The 17,009-nt window shown below is 43.4% G+C and overlaps 1 protein-coding gene across 1 annotated transcript in view; it reads right to left on the bottom strand.

Annotated features, from left to right (window-relative positions):
* The window catches only part of eef2l2 (eukaryotic translation elongation factor 2, like 2), a 38,809-nt gene extending 29,325 nt beyond the window's left edge, over positions 1–9,484 (bottom strand). The window contains exons 1-2 of the mRNA XM_084307528.1: positions 9,366–9,484; positions 1,650–1,864 (exon numbers count right to left, since the gene is read on the bottom strand). Coding sequence (XP_084163654.1) covers positions 1,650–1,864; positions 9,366–9,368 — 218 coding nt within the window. The 5' untranslated portion in view covers positions 9,369–9,484. The remainder of the gene's footprint in view (positions 1–1,649; positions 1,865–9,365) is intronic.
* Positions 9,485–17,009: the final 7,525 nt, after the last annotated feature.

The raw sequence follows: 17,009 nt of genomic DNA, 5'->3' as shown, positions 1-17,009 counted from the left end.
CCGCCAGCTTCTCCCACCCTCTGATACAGCCAATTGTATCAGTGCAGACGGCCAGCCAAGCTGGTGACAACCCCGGAGCTGTGAGCTGGATTCGAACAGGCAAATCCAGCTCAGCTCCGGGGCTGGTGACGAACGCAATCTCCGCTCGGCCACCTAACCGCCTAGGATATCCCTGTTCTAAACAATGGTGTCTGGTAGGACATTCTCAGGAAAATCATCCACCACACAGGGAGTGATACGTTTTACATCACCAGCAGCAACAGAAGTTTGTTTGGAATGAATAGAAGACTAACTCAGTAGTGGAAAGCAAGTCAATATGGTGCAGAAATGCAACAGCAACGACCGCTTATCACCAGCAGATGTCGCCAAAACAAACAAAAATTAGGAGGTTGTGGACTACCACTTTTTTTCCCTACATGCTAAATGACTCGAAATAAACTTCATTCATTCATTCATTCAACTTAGAGTACTTGTCTGGGAAATTGCTTAGTTAAAAGGAAAGGAGTAGAATACATATATATTTCTAATATAATTATTTTAGAATAAAAATGGTTAAGGTTCTATGCACGTCCACAACTATGTCTAACTGTAATGAAAATCATTAGGGTTCTATGCGCGTCCATAACTACGTCTAACTGTAATGAAAATCATTAGGGTTCTATGCACGTCCATAACTATGTCTAACTGTAATGAAAATCATTAGGGTTCTATGCACGTCCACAACTATGTCTAACTGTAATGAAAATCATTAGGGTTCTATGCGCGTCCATAACTACGTCTAACTGTAATGAAAATCATTAGGGTTCTATGCACGTCCATAACTATGTCTAACTGTAATGAAAGTCGTTAAGGTTCTATGCACGTCCATAATATGTCTAACTATGAATGACTGAGCTTAATGTCCTCTCTACTCTCTTGTCTAGAAACAAAACTCAAGTAAATAGGGGAATAGAAGAATAGGGCGACCCTTCTCTTCACCTCAGTTAATTGTTCAGTTCAGTCCGAGTCGACCAAGACTAAGTGTTAGTCAGTTAGTCAATGAGCTTGGTGCTTTTTATTTTATTTTGTTATTTATTTAAATCTGACCCTCTCTGGTAAGCCAGTGATTTGAAGAGGTCTTCATGCATGATTGCATGTGAGCACAGTTTTACAGACATATTGATTCAATCAACTAATTGTTTAATGTATGATAATGTATGACTATTAGTGGACTGGGTTTCTCTAGTGGAGGCAAAGCAAGTTTAATTAACACATTTCATTCACATTGAAACAATTTAAAGATTAAAAAGCATGAAAAAAATTATAAAATAATAAAAGCAAAGTTCATTTTCGAGTCAGAGGGCTAATTATTAGCAGTGATTACATAACTAACACCTTTCCCGAAGGCTAACCGGCACTGTCCGCTTCCATTCATTGTGCTAAGCTAGGCTAACGTGCAGCCAGATAGCTTTCTACTGAACGCACAGAGAGGAAACTGGTATATATAAGACGGTAAGCTAATTTCCCAAAAGTTGGCATGTTCCTTTAATCTTCACGACGAGCGGATGTCAAGGAACACAACAGCACGAAACGCGCGGTGAGATGCTGACATGCGTTGCCGCAGCGTCAGCGGGGTTAGGAGCTTCCGGTGCAGCTCGGCCGGTACCTACGTGGATTTGATGGTGATACACCTCTCCTGCTCGTCCTTCCGGGTGTCGGTGAACCGGGTCTCGCCGGCACGCGCCCCGGCGATGATGCCAGCCTTGGACACCAGCGAGTCGGTCAGGGTGGACTTGCCGTGGTCCACGTGGGCGATCACGGACATGTTCCTGATGTTGGCCTTCTTGTCCATGATCTCACGGATCTGGTCTACTGTGAAGTTCACCTGAGGAGACACAGAGATTAGAGTGAGATCTGGTCTACTGTGAAGTTCACCTGAGGAGACACAGAGATTAGAGTGAGATCGGTACATTAGATGCCAAGTTGTAACGAATCCCGTCGAAATCCCGCCAGGTTGACCGCCGCTTGTCACAGACGAAGGTGAATCGTTTGATTTGAATCACAATGACGTGCCACTACGTGACTTTGTTTACATTCTCTATTTCTAATACCTCAAACCCAATTAAAGGGGAAGTTACTTCAAGATTAAAGGTTAACCTGCTCCACACCCACTGTGGTCACACCCACATTATGTTTCAGCATTTATTCTCACCGCTTGTACAGAGTGGAGCGTGGCCCCATTGACTTAGCATTAGCTTGGTGGCTAACTTAGCGGGAGCTGCGGGTGTATAGTATGACAAACTGGACTACTGGTAAGTAGGACACAGGGCTAGGGGTCCAAAATTCTGTACTTGCCCTTTAACTCGATCTATATTATTCTGATTCCATAATGATGATTTAGTGTTTCGATTGTTCTTTCTGTTCTTGTGAACGGAGTAGGGCGGCTGAATGCTAACGCCGTCCTGACGGGTCGGAGTGTACTATGTGTGTCGTCTAAATGAAGTGCATCACTAGTGACATCACTAACATAAGAGTATTGTTTTTAAAAACTGTATTGTTTTCTACTGATATCCGCCTCACTCACACCTGTTCCATTGAAGACGTGTAGCATCGTCATTCTGTTTCATATCTTTCTTAGGTTGAGGTATAGGGTTGGGGTATAGGTATAGTTGGGATAGGCTTGAGGTAAGGATGAGGTAGGGTTGAGGCAGGCCCGGACTGGCCATCGGGAGCACCGGGAGTTTTCCCGGTGGCCTGGCCTGCACATAAAAAAAATAAAAAGAATTGTAAATAAAAAATATATATATTTAACTTTTTTTTTTTTTTACCAGGCCATTGTTTCTAGTTGCGGTGGCGTGATAGTTAGATAACCTAGGTGGGTGGGGAACAACCAGGATTTCACTGTTGGAGAACTATCTCTCTGACTCTCTCCCTCTCGCGGCTCACACATACACAAATGGAGCCGCACTGCCGCATGTGATTGGTGGAGGCGGGACCAGGCGATACAACTGATTGACAGCGGAGACGGCGAATGGAATGGCAGATGGCACTCTGCAGAATAACAGCCAGTGAGCCAGGTAGTGAGGGACTCGGGAGAGATAGAGCGAAAGTCAATTAACGTTGATGTCAAGATGGACAGTGGAAGAAAGAGAAAGGGTGGAGCAGAGAGGGAGAAAACAAAAAAAGAAAGGCCCTTACAGGAGATGCTGCTAAATCCGGCAACATTTATCAAATGTTTCTTGCACCAAAGTCAAGGGACCAGCAGGTTAGTCAGTGATAAAAATAAACATGTGGATGTTAGCTAGCTAACGTTACCATGCAATGCATCATCATCTCCCCTGTCAAAAGCCCAATGTTAAATCTGCCAAGAAACAAATAAATAATTTAACCCTTGTGTCTGAAAACTAAAGTGTTATACTCTTACCATATTAGGGGACTAAATGTGCCAACGGGAGAGGGTCTGTATTGTCTCTGTATTGTCTCTTTCCCCAGCAAAACGGTAGGCAAGGCACCTTGGTTGAGAAATGCAGGCTTCAATCTATGTTGTTTAGTCTGTCTGTTCAGTACTGTTCAGTACTGTTTCAAGATGCACAATGAGATCTTCTTTTTTATAAATTCTTTTTTTTATATCCTCAAACTAAATCCTCAATTTGAATAAAGTGATTCAAACTTCGTCAGGGTTTTTTGAACGGACGTTCGAACCTTTGTTTTTAATTAAACAATTTAAATAAAAGAAATAGACAAATAGACAAAAAATTGACAATTCCGCGCGGGGAAATTGTGAAAGTGTGCGTGATGCCTGTGCACTGCCGGCCAACGGGAGAGGGTCTGTATTGTCTCTATGACAAACGGTTCAAAAGATACAAAAAGGGGGCACGGCCTAAGGACGTGGTCAATATAGACCAATGAAAGAGGTTATCCCTACTGAGTACAATGGTACAACCCGCAAGTCTCTACGACAAACGGTTCAAAAGATACAAAAAGGGGGTGTGGCCTAAGGATCGGGGGAGTGGTCAACATAGACCAATGAAAGAGGATATCCCTACTGAGTACAATGGCACAACCCGCAAGTCGCTACGACAAATGGTTCAAAAGATACAAAAAGGGGGTGTGGCCTAATGATCGAGGGAGTGGTCAACATAGACCAATGAAAGAGGATATCCCTACTGAGTACAATGGCGCAACCCGCAAGTCTCTACGACAAACGGTTCAAAAGATACAAAAAGGGGGTGTGGCCTAAGGATCGGGAGTGTGGTCAACATAGACCAATGAAAGAGGATATCCCTACTGAGTACAATGGCACAACCCGCAAGTCTCTACGACAAACGGTTCAAAAGATACACAAAGGGGGCGTGGCCTAGGTGGTGTGGCCTACGGATCGGGGGAGTGGTCAACATAGACCAATGAAAGAGGATATCCCTACTGAGTACAATGACACAACCCGCAAGTCTCTACGACAAACGGTTCAAAAGATACAAAAAGGGGACATCAAGGGTTAATGCCCTGAGAGGTCATTGCTAGGTCAGCAGTACTGAGTTGATTGACAGCTCCCTCTGAGTCATGCACACCTGCTCCCCTTAATTGATTTGAATCCTAACTGACGGCAGACTCTATCCCCAAGTATTTCAATGAGGGCTGAGGCGTCCTTCAGTCTCACGATGATTAAAGCAAAACGATAAGAGATGAAGCTTAGGGGGCTTTCTCACTAGCCATTCAGGGTCGAATCAGCTCCGCTCCGTCCTTGGGTGCGAACTTCCTCCCTCAAGTTTCTTTAATAGTTGTCATACAGAAGTACAGAATACTTTCATACAAAATGCTTCTTACTGTTACGCTCCAGAGACTGTGCTAGACAAGATAGTATCAAATAACATAGTATAGCATGTAATTTAGAAGAAGAAAATGAGGTCACAGTGTTCGGTATAGACATATGTACAATGTTCTGAGTTACCATATAATATACAATACTATGCAGTGTACTAATGTACAGTACTATATAGTGCAAAGCAGAAATGGGATGAGGTACAATTTAGGTACAATTTACAGTAAGGTGTACGAGTTGTAGTGCAATCCTTCATCAATAAATATAAAGTGTGGGGAGTGGGTGCTACAGTGTGTTTGTTTAAAGTGGGTGTGTGCTATAAAGTGTGTGGAGTGGGTGCTACAGTGTGTTTGTTTAAAGTGAGTGTGTGCGTGTGGATGTGTGTGCTATGTGCGTTTGGTGGTTGTTGTTGTGTAGTGTTCATTGTTCGTTTAGCAGCCTGATGGCCTGGGGATAGAAGCTTCTTCTGAGTCTTTCTGTGCTCGCCTTGAGACTCCGGTATCGCTTGCCTGACCGCAGCAGTTCAAAGAGGCAGTTGTTCGGGTGACTGGAGTCTTTAATGATTCTCTTAGCCTTGCCCTTGCAACGCTTGTTGTAAATGTTCTGGAGGGTGGGGAGCCCCCCTCCAATTGTGCGTTCGGCTGAACGTGTCACTCTTTGTAGTCTGCTTCGGTCTTGTGCAGTGCTATTCCCAAACCAGGAGGTGATGTTGCCGGTCAAGATGCTCTCTATTGTACATGAGTAGAAGTTCTTAAGGATCTTCTGACTGACTTGGAACTTCCTTAGGCGCCTGAGGAAGTAGAGGCGTTGTCGTGCCTTCTTCACAACACTGTCAATGTGTGTGGTCCATGTCAAGTCCTCGGATATGTAGGCTCCGAGGTACTTAAAGCTGTTGACTCTCTCAACCGGTGCCCCGTCGATGCTGAGCGGGCTGTAGTCCTTGACCCCCGACCTCCTGAAGTCCACAATCATCTCCTTTGTTTTGCTGACGTTCAGGGAGAGGCTGTTTTCCTGGCACCATCCCGCCAGGACCTTGACCTCTTCCAGGTAGGCCCTCTCGTCGTTGGCAGAGATCAGGCCCACCACCACTGTGTCGTCAGCAAATTTGATGATTGTATTGCTACTCCGCTGAGCCACACAGTCGTGTGTGTACAGGGAGTAGAGGAGGGGACTCAGAACACAGCCCTGGGGGGCCCCTATGTTGAGGGTGATGGATGAGGAGGTGCAGTTGCCTGCTCTCACCACCTGGGGTCTGCCAGTCAGGAAGTCCAAGACCCACTGGCAGAGGTCATAGTTCAAGCCCAGGTCCCTGAGCTTGGCTATGAGTATGGAGGGGACTATGGTATTGCATGCCGAGCTGTAGTCGATGAATAGCATTCTCACATAGTTCCCCTGCCTCTTGTCCAGGTGTGATGCTGCTGTGTGCAGCACATGGGCTATGGCGTCCTCCGTGGACCTGTTGGGGCGGTATGCAAATTGCAGGGGGTCCATGTTGATGGGGAGGGAGGAGCAGATGTAGCCCTTTACTAGCTTCTCAAAGCACTTCATGGCTATGGAGGTGAGAGCTACAGGGCGGTAGTCGTTGAGGCAAGCAGGCTTGGATTTTTTGGGTACAGGGATAATAGTGGACTTCTTCAGGCAGGTGGGGATGACAGCCTGTTCTAAGGACAGGTTAAATATGTCAGTGAATACTGGGGCCAGTTGGTCGGCACAGACTTTTAGGACGCGGCCGGGGATGCCGTCCGGACCTGCTGCCTCCCGCTCCCCCCTCTAGTTTGCGTACACACTGCAGTCTTGGTGTGCTCCGGGTTTTGTTTACGGTTTGCGTTTTGAGCGTGTAAGCTGCCGTAGGCGATGATGTCACACTCTAACGTCAACACAGGAAGAGTTTAACATACGGTGGTGGAAACTGGATGCTGATATAAGGAAACAAATAACTAATAAATATGAAGTTATATTTGAACCTCTGTTGTCAAGCCTTGTCAATATAACCCACCCCCTTTTCTCACGAATGGAACTGGTGTCGTGGAGTCCGCTTTGAGCGTTTTCCAGGGTTAGCGGCTAACGCTAGTTAGCTTAGCCTGGTTATTACTAGTTAGCAGCTAACGTTAGCCCATTGCTCGTGTCAATTATATTGCATGTCATTGATCTACCGGTCGATCACGGCCGACTGGTTGGGCACCACTGGTCTATAGAAATAAATGCATTCGAACAAGAAACCAATGTAGTAGACATAGCAATGGCAAAAAAATTGCCAAGCCTAATGCGAGCCAGGGAAGTCTTGTGCTTGTAACGTGGCTTCATCTCAAAGTTTTCATCCACTGAGCCGTGAGGCTCAACATGCTTGTTTGGTTGAGGTCTGAACTCGCCAAATTGCCCATAATTATCGTTTTTGTGGGTATTGTCCAGTTGTTGCTGTATGTTTTTATCTGCCCAAAATTCAAGCAAGCATGAAAGCATTACAGTAAGCTTGCACACCACGCCCCCCGCTCCGTTGTCGGGAACACTGGCGCGCACCTGAGACCACCTATTCCAGGGGTCCAGGTTTGGAGCGAATCAGCGTCCCCGGGGACGGGGGGAGCGTTCTCATCACGCGATATTCTGGTGCGATCGCGCTCTGATTCGACCCCGATTCGACCCCGATGGCTAGTGTGAAAGCCTCCTTAGTCGTCTTAATATGAGCACTTGAGGACCTGAATGAAGGGTTATGTGTGATATTGTGTAATTCCGACGACAATTGTGGCCTGGGTGGCGATCTGAAAACAAGGGGGGAAACAGTAAAATCACAGATTTCTGCTAGAGCGCAAACCCCATTCGTGTGTATGTGGAGCATGACTTTCAAAGAAATGGTCATAAGTTGAGATAGAAATGTCCAATTCCATTTATTTTTCTTTTGTGAGCGAAGGCACAGTCGTGCCATCGTTTTGATGTGTTGTTTTTATATCTACGTCCAAAATTTAGATCACTGTCGCAATTTACAAAAGGTGATGGTAAAACAAAAAAATGCAGCTTCTACACTCTAGTTAATTACATTCCGCCATTCATTCCCTATGGACAGAAATTTCCTGTTTAAAGTCGATTTGTAGCCAAATGGTGCGGTGAAACTTTCCAATAATTAATAGCAACTCCAGTTGGACCAAGCCGGTCGTTTTGATACCTTACACATGTGGTGCGAAAGCTCTGGGAGCAGTTAGCGGACAAAAATCGGCGGAATAAATAATAAATAGTATAGATTACAATAGTGTGTGGGTCACCCACACTAAATAGAAAAATATGTTGTGCTCTTGCTTTTTTAGTGCCACAACAGTTTTATTTGAGGTTCATAACAGTACATTGTGTACTAAGCAATTGTTGGCTCAATAGTTTGTGATTCACATGCACTAAAATTCACCAGAATGCAGGAAATTAAGTCTTTGTAACAAAAGTTTCCTGGTGGGCGACTCCCAGACCCCCGCTTAAAAAGTGGCCTGACTGGGGCTATATTACGCGCTATATCTCCCGGTATGAATTATTTCCCAAGTCCGGCCCATGGGTTGAGGTAAGGTTAAGGTAGAGTTGAAGTAGTTTGAGGTACAGTTGAGGTAGAAGTTCTACCGTAGAACTGATGTAGGGTGACCCCTACATTTTGACCCTTCAAATGCATATAAGCATAAAAAAGAACAAAGTACAGCCACGTATAGGCTATATAAATCAAAGCCCTATCAATGCTGCGAAGGAATGTTTGATGGCAGTTTGTAGTCATACACAACTTCATTTCATTAATGTTTTAGTGGCCTTATTTGCTGCAGTGCAGTGATGCACGTGACCCGAGACAACAATACTAAAATATATTTGGGTGTCGCACACCTGCTGTCATTGTAGCAAGTGTAGTAGTTTTTGTTTACTGTGTTTAGAGTAACACATACAGTCTACTATGTATCCTATACAACAGCGTGCATGGCAGAAAGTGCTCACCCAACCTTGGCGCATGAAACTTTAATACGGCCATCTCAGGGAGCAGTGGGCGTGCTTGTGTCGATGCTATATATAACTGGGGGTAAGGTTATTTATAACAGGCGGTAAGGTTATTTCAATAGCTGCACCCCCAGTAACGAAATGGGCACACCGAAACTTAAACACAACATATAACACAAGTCGATAGTCTCATGAAGTCTAACGCTATAAGGTCGGAGGGTTTAGTATAATTATTACAAATAATTCCGTTCCAAACGCGTCCACTTGCGCCTCGTAGCGCACAGACATACATATTACAGTACAGACATACAGGCGCAACTTGCGCTTCACTTCGAAATGCAACGCGTAGTTAGTCTTATCAGCGTGTTGTCAGCTTGTTTGGTGATATTCAGGCACAGCTGTTGTTGAGATAATGACTGGACCTATAGGAATATTATTATTATTATCATCATGATGATTATTATTATTAATATTATTTTGATCATCACTTTCCTGGCAGTCAAATCTGCGTCATCATAGCCTATAATTATTATTACTGTTATGGCGGAGAGGTCTGAAAGATCCACAAATGTATACATTTATATAAGACACAATAATGAAATGTCGTAGCTACCATTTTGGTGGTTTGTTCCGCGGCTCACGGCGGGTTCTGGTGTTGAACGGTCAGTGCTCCGGCTCCTCTCCGAAGGAGGACTTGGGTTAAAAGGAAAGACTATGACGCGCGACTCTCCGTTTTGTTGCTGCGCCTGCTGTGCGCTCCGCTCAGAGGAGGTCATGTGAGATGTCACTCACACCCCAGAGAGAGAGATCTGGTGTCTGTCTCCCATAGGTGTCTCCGTGCATGGGACCTGCCTGCCTAAATACATACATAAATAAATAAGTAAATACATAAATAAAAACAAAATATTATAGTCTATCTATTATAGTCCCATGAGGGACGCGGGAAGGGGGGGTGCGGGGGGGTGCTGCACTGCTGCAGCACCCCCTCTCAATTATTGCAAATTATTATATTTTTTTTATGGCAGTATTTATATATTTATATATACTGTAACTGTATAACTGTAACACTGTATATTATAAGTTTATCCTGCTCAAAGCACGTCACCATTTTAATATTGTGTGTATTGAGCCGTACTGTATTGTAGCCATTCTCCAATCTGTTAAATAAAGTTTTCATTCATTCATTACACTACTGTATGTACACAATCATACGTGTAAAACCGAGTAGATTTTCGAGTGATGACAGACTGTCACAGACTGATTGAATGACAGGTGAAACAACTAATTGTATTCACCTCCCGTCTCCCGCCCTTCCCACGCGCCACGAACCACTGAGCTACTGTGATACAGTGCTTGCGCAGTCAGTCGATTTGAGCTAGTAGTCAGACTTTGCTAGCACAGAATGTCTCACTCGCAGAAAAGAAAAATATCAGATTTATTTTCGAAACGTCCCGCCGGTCCCAGTGACAGTCCCACTAAATCTGATAAACGTCAGAGAGAGACAGAGACGACAGGTTCAGCCTCAGCATCAGGTATTGAAGAGTTAACTGAGTCTGTTCCCCTATACCCCCCCTCGGGCGCCAGGGGCTTCCACTGAGGGGTGATGCAAATAGGGATGGGGTGTTATGGCAGCTCATGATGGAAAGAGTGCGCACCGAGTCTGATCCCGAGTTGAAGAATTGGCTCCAAAAGAGAGACAACTGGATGTCCAACAACATCCAAAACGAAATCTTACAGCTGCTTGCCCATGATATTCAGCGACAAATTAGAGGCAAAGCATCCAAAAGCCCAATCTTTGGCTTGAGCGCTGACGGAACCACTGATGTCAATTCTCGTGTAATATACAGTTAGCCGATGACAACTTGGAAGCTCAGAACTTCTTTTGGGGTTTTTACAATGCCCGGCCCAGACACAACAGCCGAGACGCTGTTTTTGTGTATAAAATACTTTTACGCCTCAACCTGCCCATGGAGAGGCTGATAGGATACTGTTTTGACGGGGCCAGCAACATGTTTGGGGGGTACAGGCTAGACCAGGGGTTCCCAAAATTTTCAGGCCGCGACCCAAAAAAAACGGTGTCAGAGAGCCGCGACCCCCACTATTATAGGAGGTAAAAAAAAAATATTTTAAATGGAAATGTATGGTTGAAACATGCAAACGTTCAAACGCACACACACTAATAAGCATTGGAGGCTTTTAACCAGGGCCGGACTGGGGAAATCATTCAGGCCAGGAAATATAGCCCCAGTCAGGCCACTTTTTAAGCAGGGGGTCTGGGGGTCCCCCACCAGGATTTTTTTTGTTACAAAGACTTAATTTCCTGCATTCTGGTGCAGGCATTTTTTTTATTTGTACCCTTTAAATGCCAGTGTTTGTGATGGCATCACAACTTATTGTTAAAAAACAGGCTAGCATATGTATGATTAGCAACAACACAGATTTTTATGGATTTTCAGTTTTTTTTAATTGATAAATACAATATTTTATTCAACTTCAGCCCTGATCATAACACCACATATTCATTTTATAATTCTAACCCTTTAAATGCCAGTGTGTGTGATGGCATATATTTGCAATATATCAAATGCAAAGTACATTTTTCTGGGGGGGATTATTACAGGCTAGCATGTGTCAATGATTAGCAGTTTTTCGTAAGGATCCCGCCTCCACCAATCACATGCGGCTCCCTTTGTGTGTGTGTGAGAGCAAGAGAGAGAGAGAGAGAGATAGTTCTCCAACTTGTGTGAGTTGCAGTGATCTCCTGGTTGTTCCCCACCTAGGTTATCTAACTATTGCGCTGGTGCAAATAGAAACACTGGCCTGGCCTGCTTCTAAGTTCAGTGGCCTGACCAAAAAAAAAAAAAAAAATTGTTTTTTTTAATCTGGCGACCCCCCAGCACCTCCTGCCGTTTTATAGTTCCCGCGTGCCTGTTCCATCCTAGAGGCAAATCTTTCCTGTGACAAAATGGCATCCAAGGTAATAAAAAAAGTCAACCAACGAAATAGATTCTTGTACCGGATCTCCTCTCTGGTAAACAAGAATACCCTGAAGACTCTGGCAGGAGCACTCATTCAAGGGTACTACGACTATGCTTGCACCTCATGGTACCAAAGCACCTCAAAGGCGCTAAAAACAAGATTACAAACATCACAAAACAAACAGGTCAGACTTCTACTTGACCTTACCCCTAGAACCCACCTCACCCCTGCCCACTTTGACAACTTAGGATGGCTTAGGTCTACAAGATACACTATACGACTAAGGTACCCATGTACATGTCAAAATACTTCCCAAAGGTCAGTGAATACCACGACCACAACACCAGAGGAAGCTCAACAAATCATGTTAAACCCAGATTCGGCTCAAACAAGGGACTAAACACGTTTTGCAATTATGCCACATCAATGTGGAATTCCCTACCCAAAGCTGTAAAGGAATGTGAATCCCTACCCACATTCAAAACCGCTCTTAAAGAGCACCTACGGGAGGCGGCAATTCAAAACTGGCCACCGTAAATGTCCAAACCCCCCACCCCCTCCTAATAGACAGTCTCCTCCCCACCGCATGTATATATTCTCTCCCTGCCGTATGTATATTTCTCTCCCACCCACCCACCCCCTCCAAATGTACAGTCTCCTCCCTACCGTATGTATATTTCTCTCCCACCCACCCACCCCCTCCTAATGTACAGTCTCATCCCCATCATATGTATATACTCTCTGTCAGGATCTATGGGTAACAGTACTGTACATTTGAATATCGTATATGTCACAAATGTAACAGTACTAAATACCTGTATGTCCCTATGCCATAAATGTATGTTGAGTATGTCATAAATGTCAATATGAATTGAAAATGGGGGACCCTGATGTAAACAAGACAAACTTCTTTCTCTGGTCTGCATCCCCTTAACAACTGTGTATTGAGCCGTACTGTATTGTACCCATTCTGCAATCTGTTAAATAAAGTTTTCATTCATTCATTCATTCATTAGAGTAGACGACAGAGTACAGCAACTTGCAATGGGCCTGGTCTACAAGATACACTATACGACTAAGGTACCCATGTACATGTCAAAATACTTCCCAAAGGTCAGTGAATACCACAACCACAACACCAGAGGAAGCTCAACAAATCATGTTAAACCCAGATTCGGCTCAAACAAGGGACTAAACACGTTTCGCAATTATGCCACATCAATGTGGAACGCCCTATACCCAAAGCTGTAAAGGAATGTGAATCCCTACGCTCCTTCAAAACCGCTCTTAAAGAGCACCTACGGGAGGCTGCAATTAGAAACTGGCCACCGTAAATGTCCAAACCCCCCCCCACCCCCCCCTAATAGACAGTCTCCTCCCCACCGCATGTATATATTCTCTCCCCGCCGTATGTATATTTCTCTCCCACCCACCCACCCCCTCCAAATGTAGTCTCCTCCCCACCGTATGTATATATTCTCTCCCCACCGTATGTATATTTCTCTCCCACCCACCCACCCCCTCCTAATGTACAGACCACTCCCCATCATATGTATATACTCTGTCAGGATCTATGGGTAACAGTACTGTATATTTGAATATCGTATATGTCACAACTGTAACAGTACTAAATACCTATATGTCCCTATGCCATAAATGTCATGTATGTTGTGTATGTCATAAATGTCACTATGAATTGAAAATGGGGGACCCTGATGTAAACAAGACAAACGTCTTTCTCTGGCCGTGTATTAGTGTAGCGACACATTGTCTGGAACGTTGTTTGACTACAACCACGAACCCTTCTCCAGACACACACACACACACACACACACACACACACACACACATCACACAGACAGACAGACAGACAGACAGACAGACAGACAGACAGACAATTGTTATTTTTCAAAAAAAAAAATTATACTCTTAAGTGGTCATTAATGATATTATTGATTTAGTCTTTCCTGTTGACAAAGCAGAGGACCCCTTTAAATGGTTCTGCTATCATTTCATTAATGGGATTTTACAGTAGGTGTATTGATATTGCATTACAATGAATTCTCCATCTGAATACTCAAACACGGCATATGTAGTTGACTTCTGAGTGTCATGTTGTTCAGTCCCTGAGGGTTCAAACACATGTATGATATGTAGTTGACTTCTGAATGTCATGTTGTTCCTGATGGTTCAATCACAGTATATGTATTGACTTCTGAGTGTCATGTTGTTCCTGATGGTTCAATCACAGTATATGTATTGACTTCTGTATGTCATGTTGTTCCTGATGGTTCAATCACAGTATATGTATTGACTTCTGAGTGTCATGTTGTTCCTGATGGTTCAATCACAGTATATGTATTGACTTCTGAGTGTCATGTTGTTCCTGATGGTTCAATCACAGTATATGTATTGACTTCTGAGTGTCATGCTGTTTAGTCCCTGAGGGTTCAAACACAACACAAATAACCCTCCTGTCTACTATGTACTATACTATTACCTACTATGCTACTATCTACTATGTCGATACTACCATTTACTATGTATTGTGCTACTATCTTCACTACTATCTACTATTTTACTATGTATACTACTTTCTACTAGGTACTATGCTATGTCCATACTACCATCTACTGTTATTATGTCTATACTACTATGCTGTCTATACTATCTACAGTATGTGCTACTGTATGCTACTATGCCTATACTACTACATCTACTACTATGCATTCATTTAATTTCAAACCTTTATTTATACTTGTGAAAGCACTGAGGTTTCCCTCATTTACAGTGATGACGAGTTAACAAAGGACACAAATATCATAAGTTATTAATTACAATGAATTACAATTACTACAATGATGGATTAAAAACAATTACATGATTCAGTACATAGGTCAAGTGCAATGCCTTTAAACTCCATGAATTACGGGAATGCTCCGAGCTTTAGAGTCTGTTGTAGGGTATTCCATGTGTATGGAGCATCGTAGGAGAAGGCAGAATTTCCAAGCTCAGACCGAACTCGAGGCACCCTAAGCACAAGCCGATCATTCGAACGAGTTTGGTAGGTGACAGCACTCCAGACCAACAAAGATGTAATATAAGGTGGAAGTTTGCCAATAATTGCTTTGTAGATAAAAAGATACCCATGATAACTACGTCGCAACGAGAGAGATGGCCAGCCTACCTTCTCATACAAAAGACAATGGTAAGTATGATATTTGTCACCCGTAATAAATCTTATGGCGGAGTGGTAGGCAGAATCCAAAGGCCTTACTGTAGACGCAGACGCATGCCTGTAAATGACATCACTGTAGTCCAATATTGACAAAAAAACAGCCTGTACAATTCTTTTCCTACAGAACATAGGAAAACTAGCGTGATTACAGTACAAGAAACCAATCTTTTGCCGTAATTTTGTAGCTAGGTTATCTATATGGAATTTAAAAGAAAGTTTATCATCCAGCCATATACCAAGATATTTATACTCACTAACTCTTTCAATATACAAACCATTTGCCGTTGTTAGGTGTAGCATGTCATAATCTATAACCCTGGCTCTAGAAAACATCAGACTTGGTTTTACTAGCATTAAGCACTAACTTGAGCTTAGCTAGAGCATTTTGGAGTGTCAAACGCAAGCTGCAGGTTCACAATAGCTTCCTGAACAGTATCCGCAATGCAGTAGACAACTGTATCATCCGCATAAAGATGAGCCTGACAACCTGCTAGTGCTGAAAGACTAGAAACAATAAATTCAGAGTGTAGCACTCAAGCTCAGCACTGCTAGATGAACAATACCACTTACCCTTGAGCCACCAGATATGTACCCCTCCTGCTGACCTGTTGTACATGTTGCTTTAGATAAAAGCGTCAGCTAAATGACGTAAATGTAAGTAAAAGTACAGGGAGGTGTACTTTCAGTGACAGAAGTCAATGGAGAAATCAGACGGGAGAAAAAAAAGAAACCGTTTTTATATTTCAATACTTTTTAATGAATCAATAAATATCTGTAGTTGAGAACAACAATAAATTAGATTCACCAGAAGCAGATGAAAGATATGAAACAGAATGACAATGCTATGCGTCTTCAACGGAACAGGTATGAGTGAGGCGGATATCAGTAGAAAACAATACAGGTTTTAAAAAACAATACTCTTATGTTAATACTAGCATTGTCACCAGTGATGTCACTAGTGATGCACTTCATTTAGACGACACACATAGTACACTCCGACCCGTCAGGACGGCGTTAGCATTCATCCGCCCTACTCCGTTCACAACCGTGGACCAAAGAACAGAAAGAACAATCGAAACACTAAATCATCATTATGGAATCAGAATAATATAGATCGAGTTAAAGGGCAAGTACAGAATTTTGGACCCCTAGCCCTGTGTCCTACTTACCAGTAGTCCAGTTTGTCATACTATACACCCGCAGCTCCCGCTAAGTTAGCCACCAAGCTAATGCTAAGTCAATGGGGCCACGCTCCACTCTGTACAAGCGGTGAGAATAAATGCTGAAACATAATGTGGGTGTGACCGTGGAGCAGGTTAACCTTTAACCTTGAAGTAACTTCCTATTTAATTGAGTTTGAGGTATTAGAAATAGAGAATGTAAACAAAGTCACGTAGTGGCACGTCATTGTGATTCAAATCAAACGATTCACCTTCGTCTGTGACAAGCGGCGGTCGACCTGGCAGGACTTTGACCGGATTCGTTACAACTTGGCATCTCATGTACCGCGTCGTGCACTGCGTCCAATGAGTGGTCAAGAAGGAGCGTGAGGTCCAATAAGGTTATGGTTAGGGTTAAAGGAACACGCCAACATTATGGGAAATGTGCTTACCGTCTTCTTATGCTCCACCTTAAAGGGGTACACCAACATTATGGGAAACACCAACATATCCGCTTCCATTCATTTGTGCTAAACTAGACTAGCTTGCAGCCGGATAGCTTTCTACTGAACACACAGAGAGGAAATTGGTATATATCTTCTTGTCTGACTCTGGAGTCAGACATAATGTTGGTGTTTCCCATAATGTTGGTGTACCCCTTTAAGGTGGAGCGTGAGGACCAATGAGGTTAAGGTGGGGTATGAGGTAGGGCTGCTCGATTATGGCAAAAATCATAATCATGATTATTTAGATTTATATTGAAATCACAATTATTAAACACAATTACTCATTGATTTGAGCACATCATATGACGACGACTGAATGTTTTACTTTTCTTCTCGACCGAAGGCTGCCTTTCTGTCATCATCTACAAGGAAGA

This window comes from Notolepis coatsorum (assembly GCF_963971535.1).
Source record: "Notolepis coatsorum genome assembly, chromosome: 2".
NCBI classification, from domain to species: domain Eukaryota; kingdom Metazoa; phylum Chordata; class Actinopteri; order Aulopiformes; family Paralepididae; genus Notolepis; species Notolepis coatsorum.
This window is presented reverse-complemented; position numbering and strand designations above follow the sequence as displayed.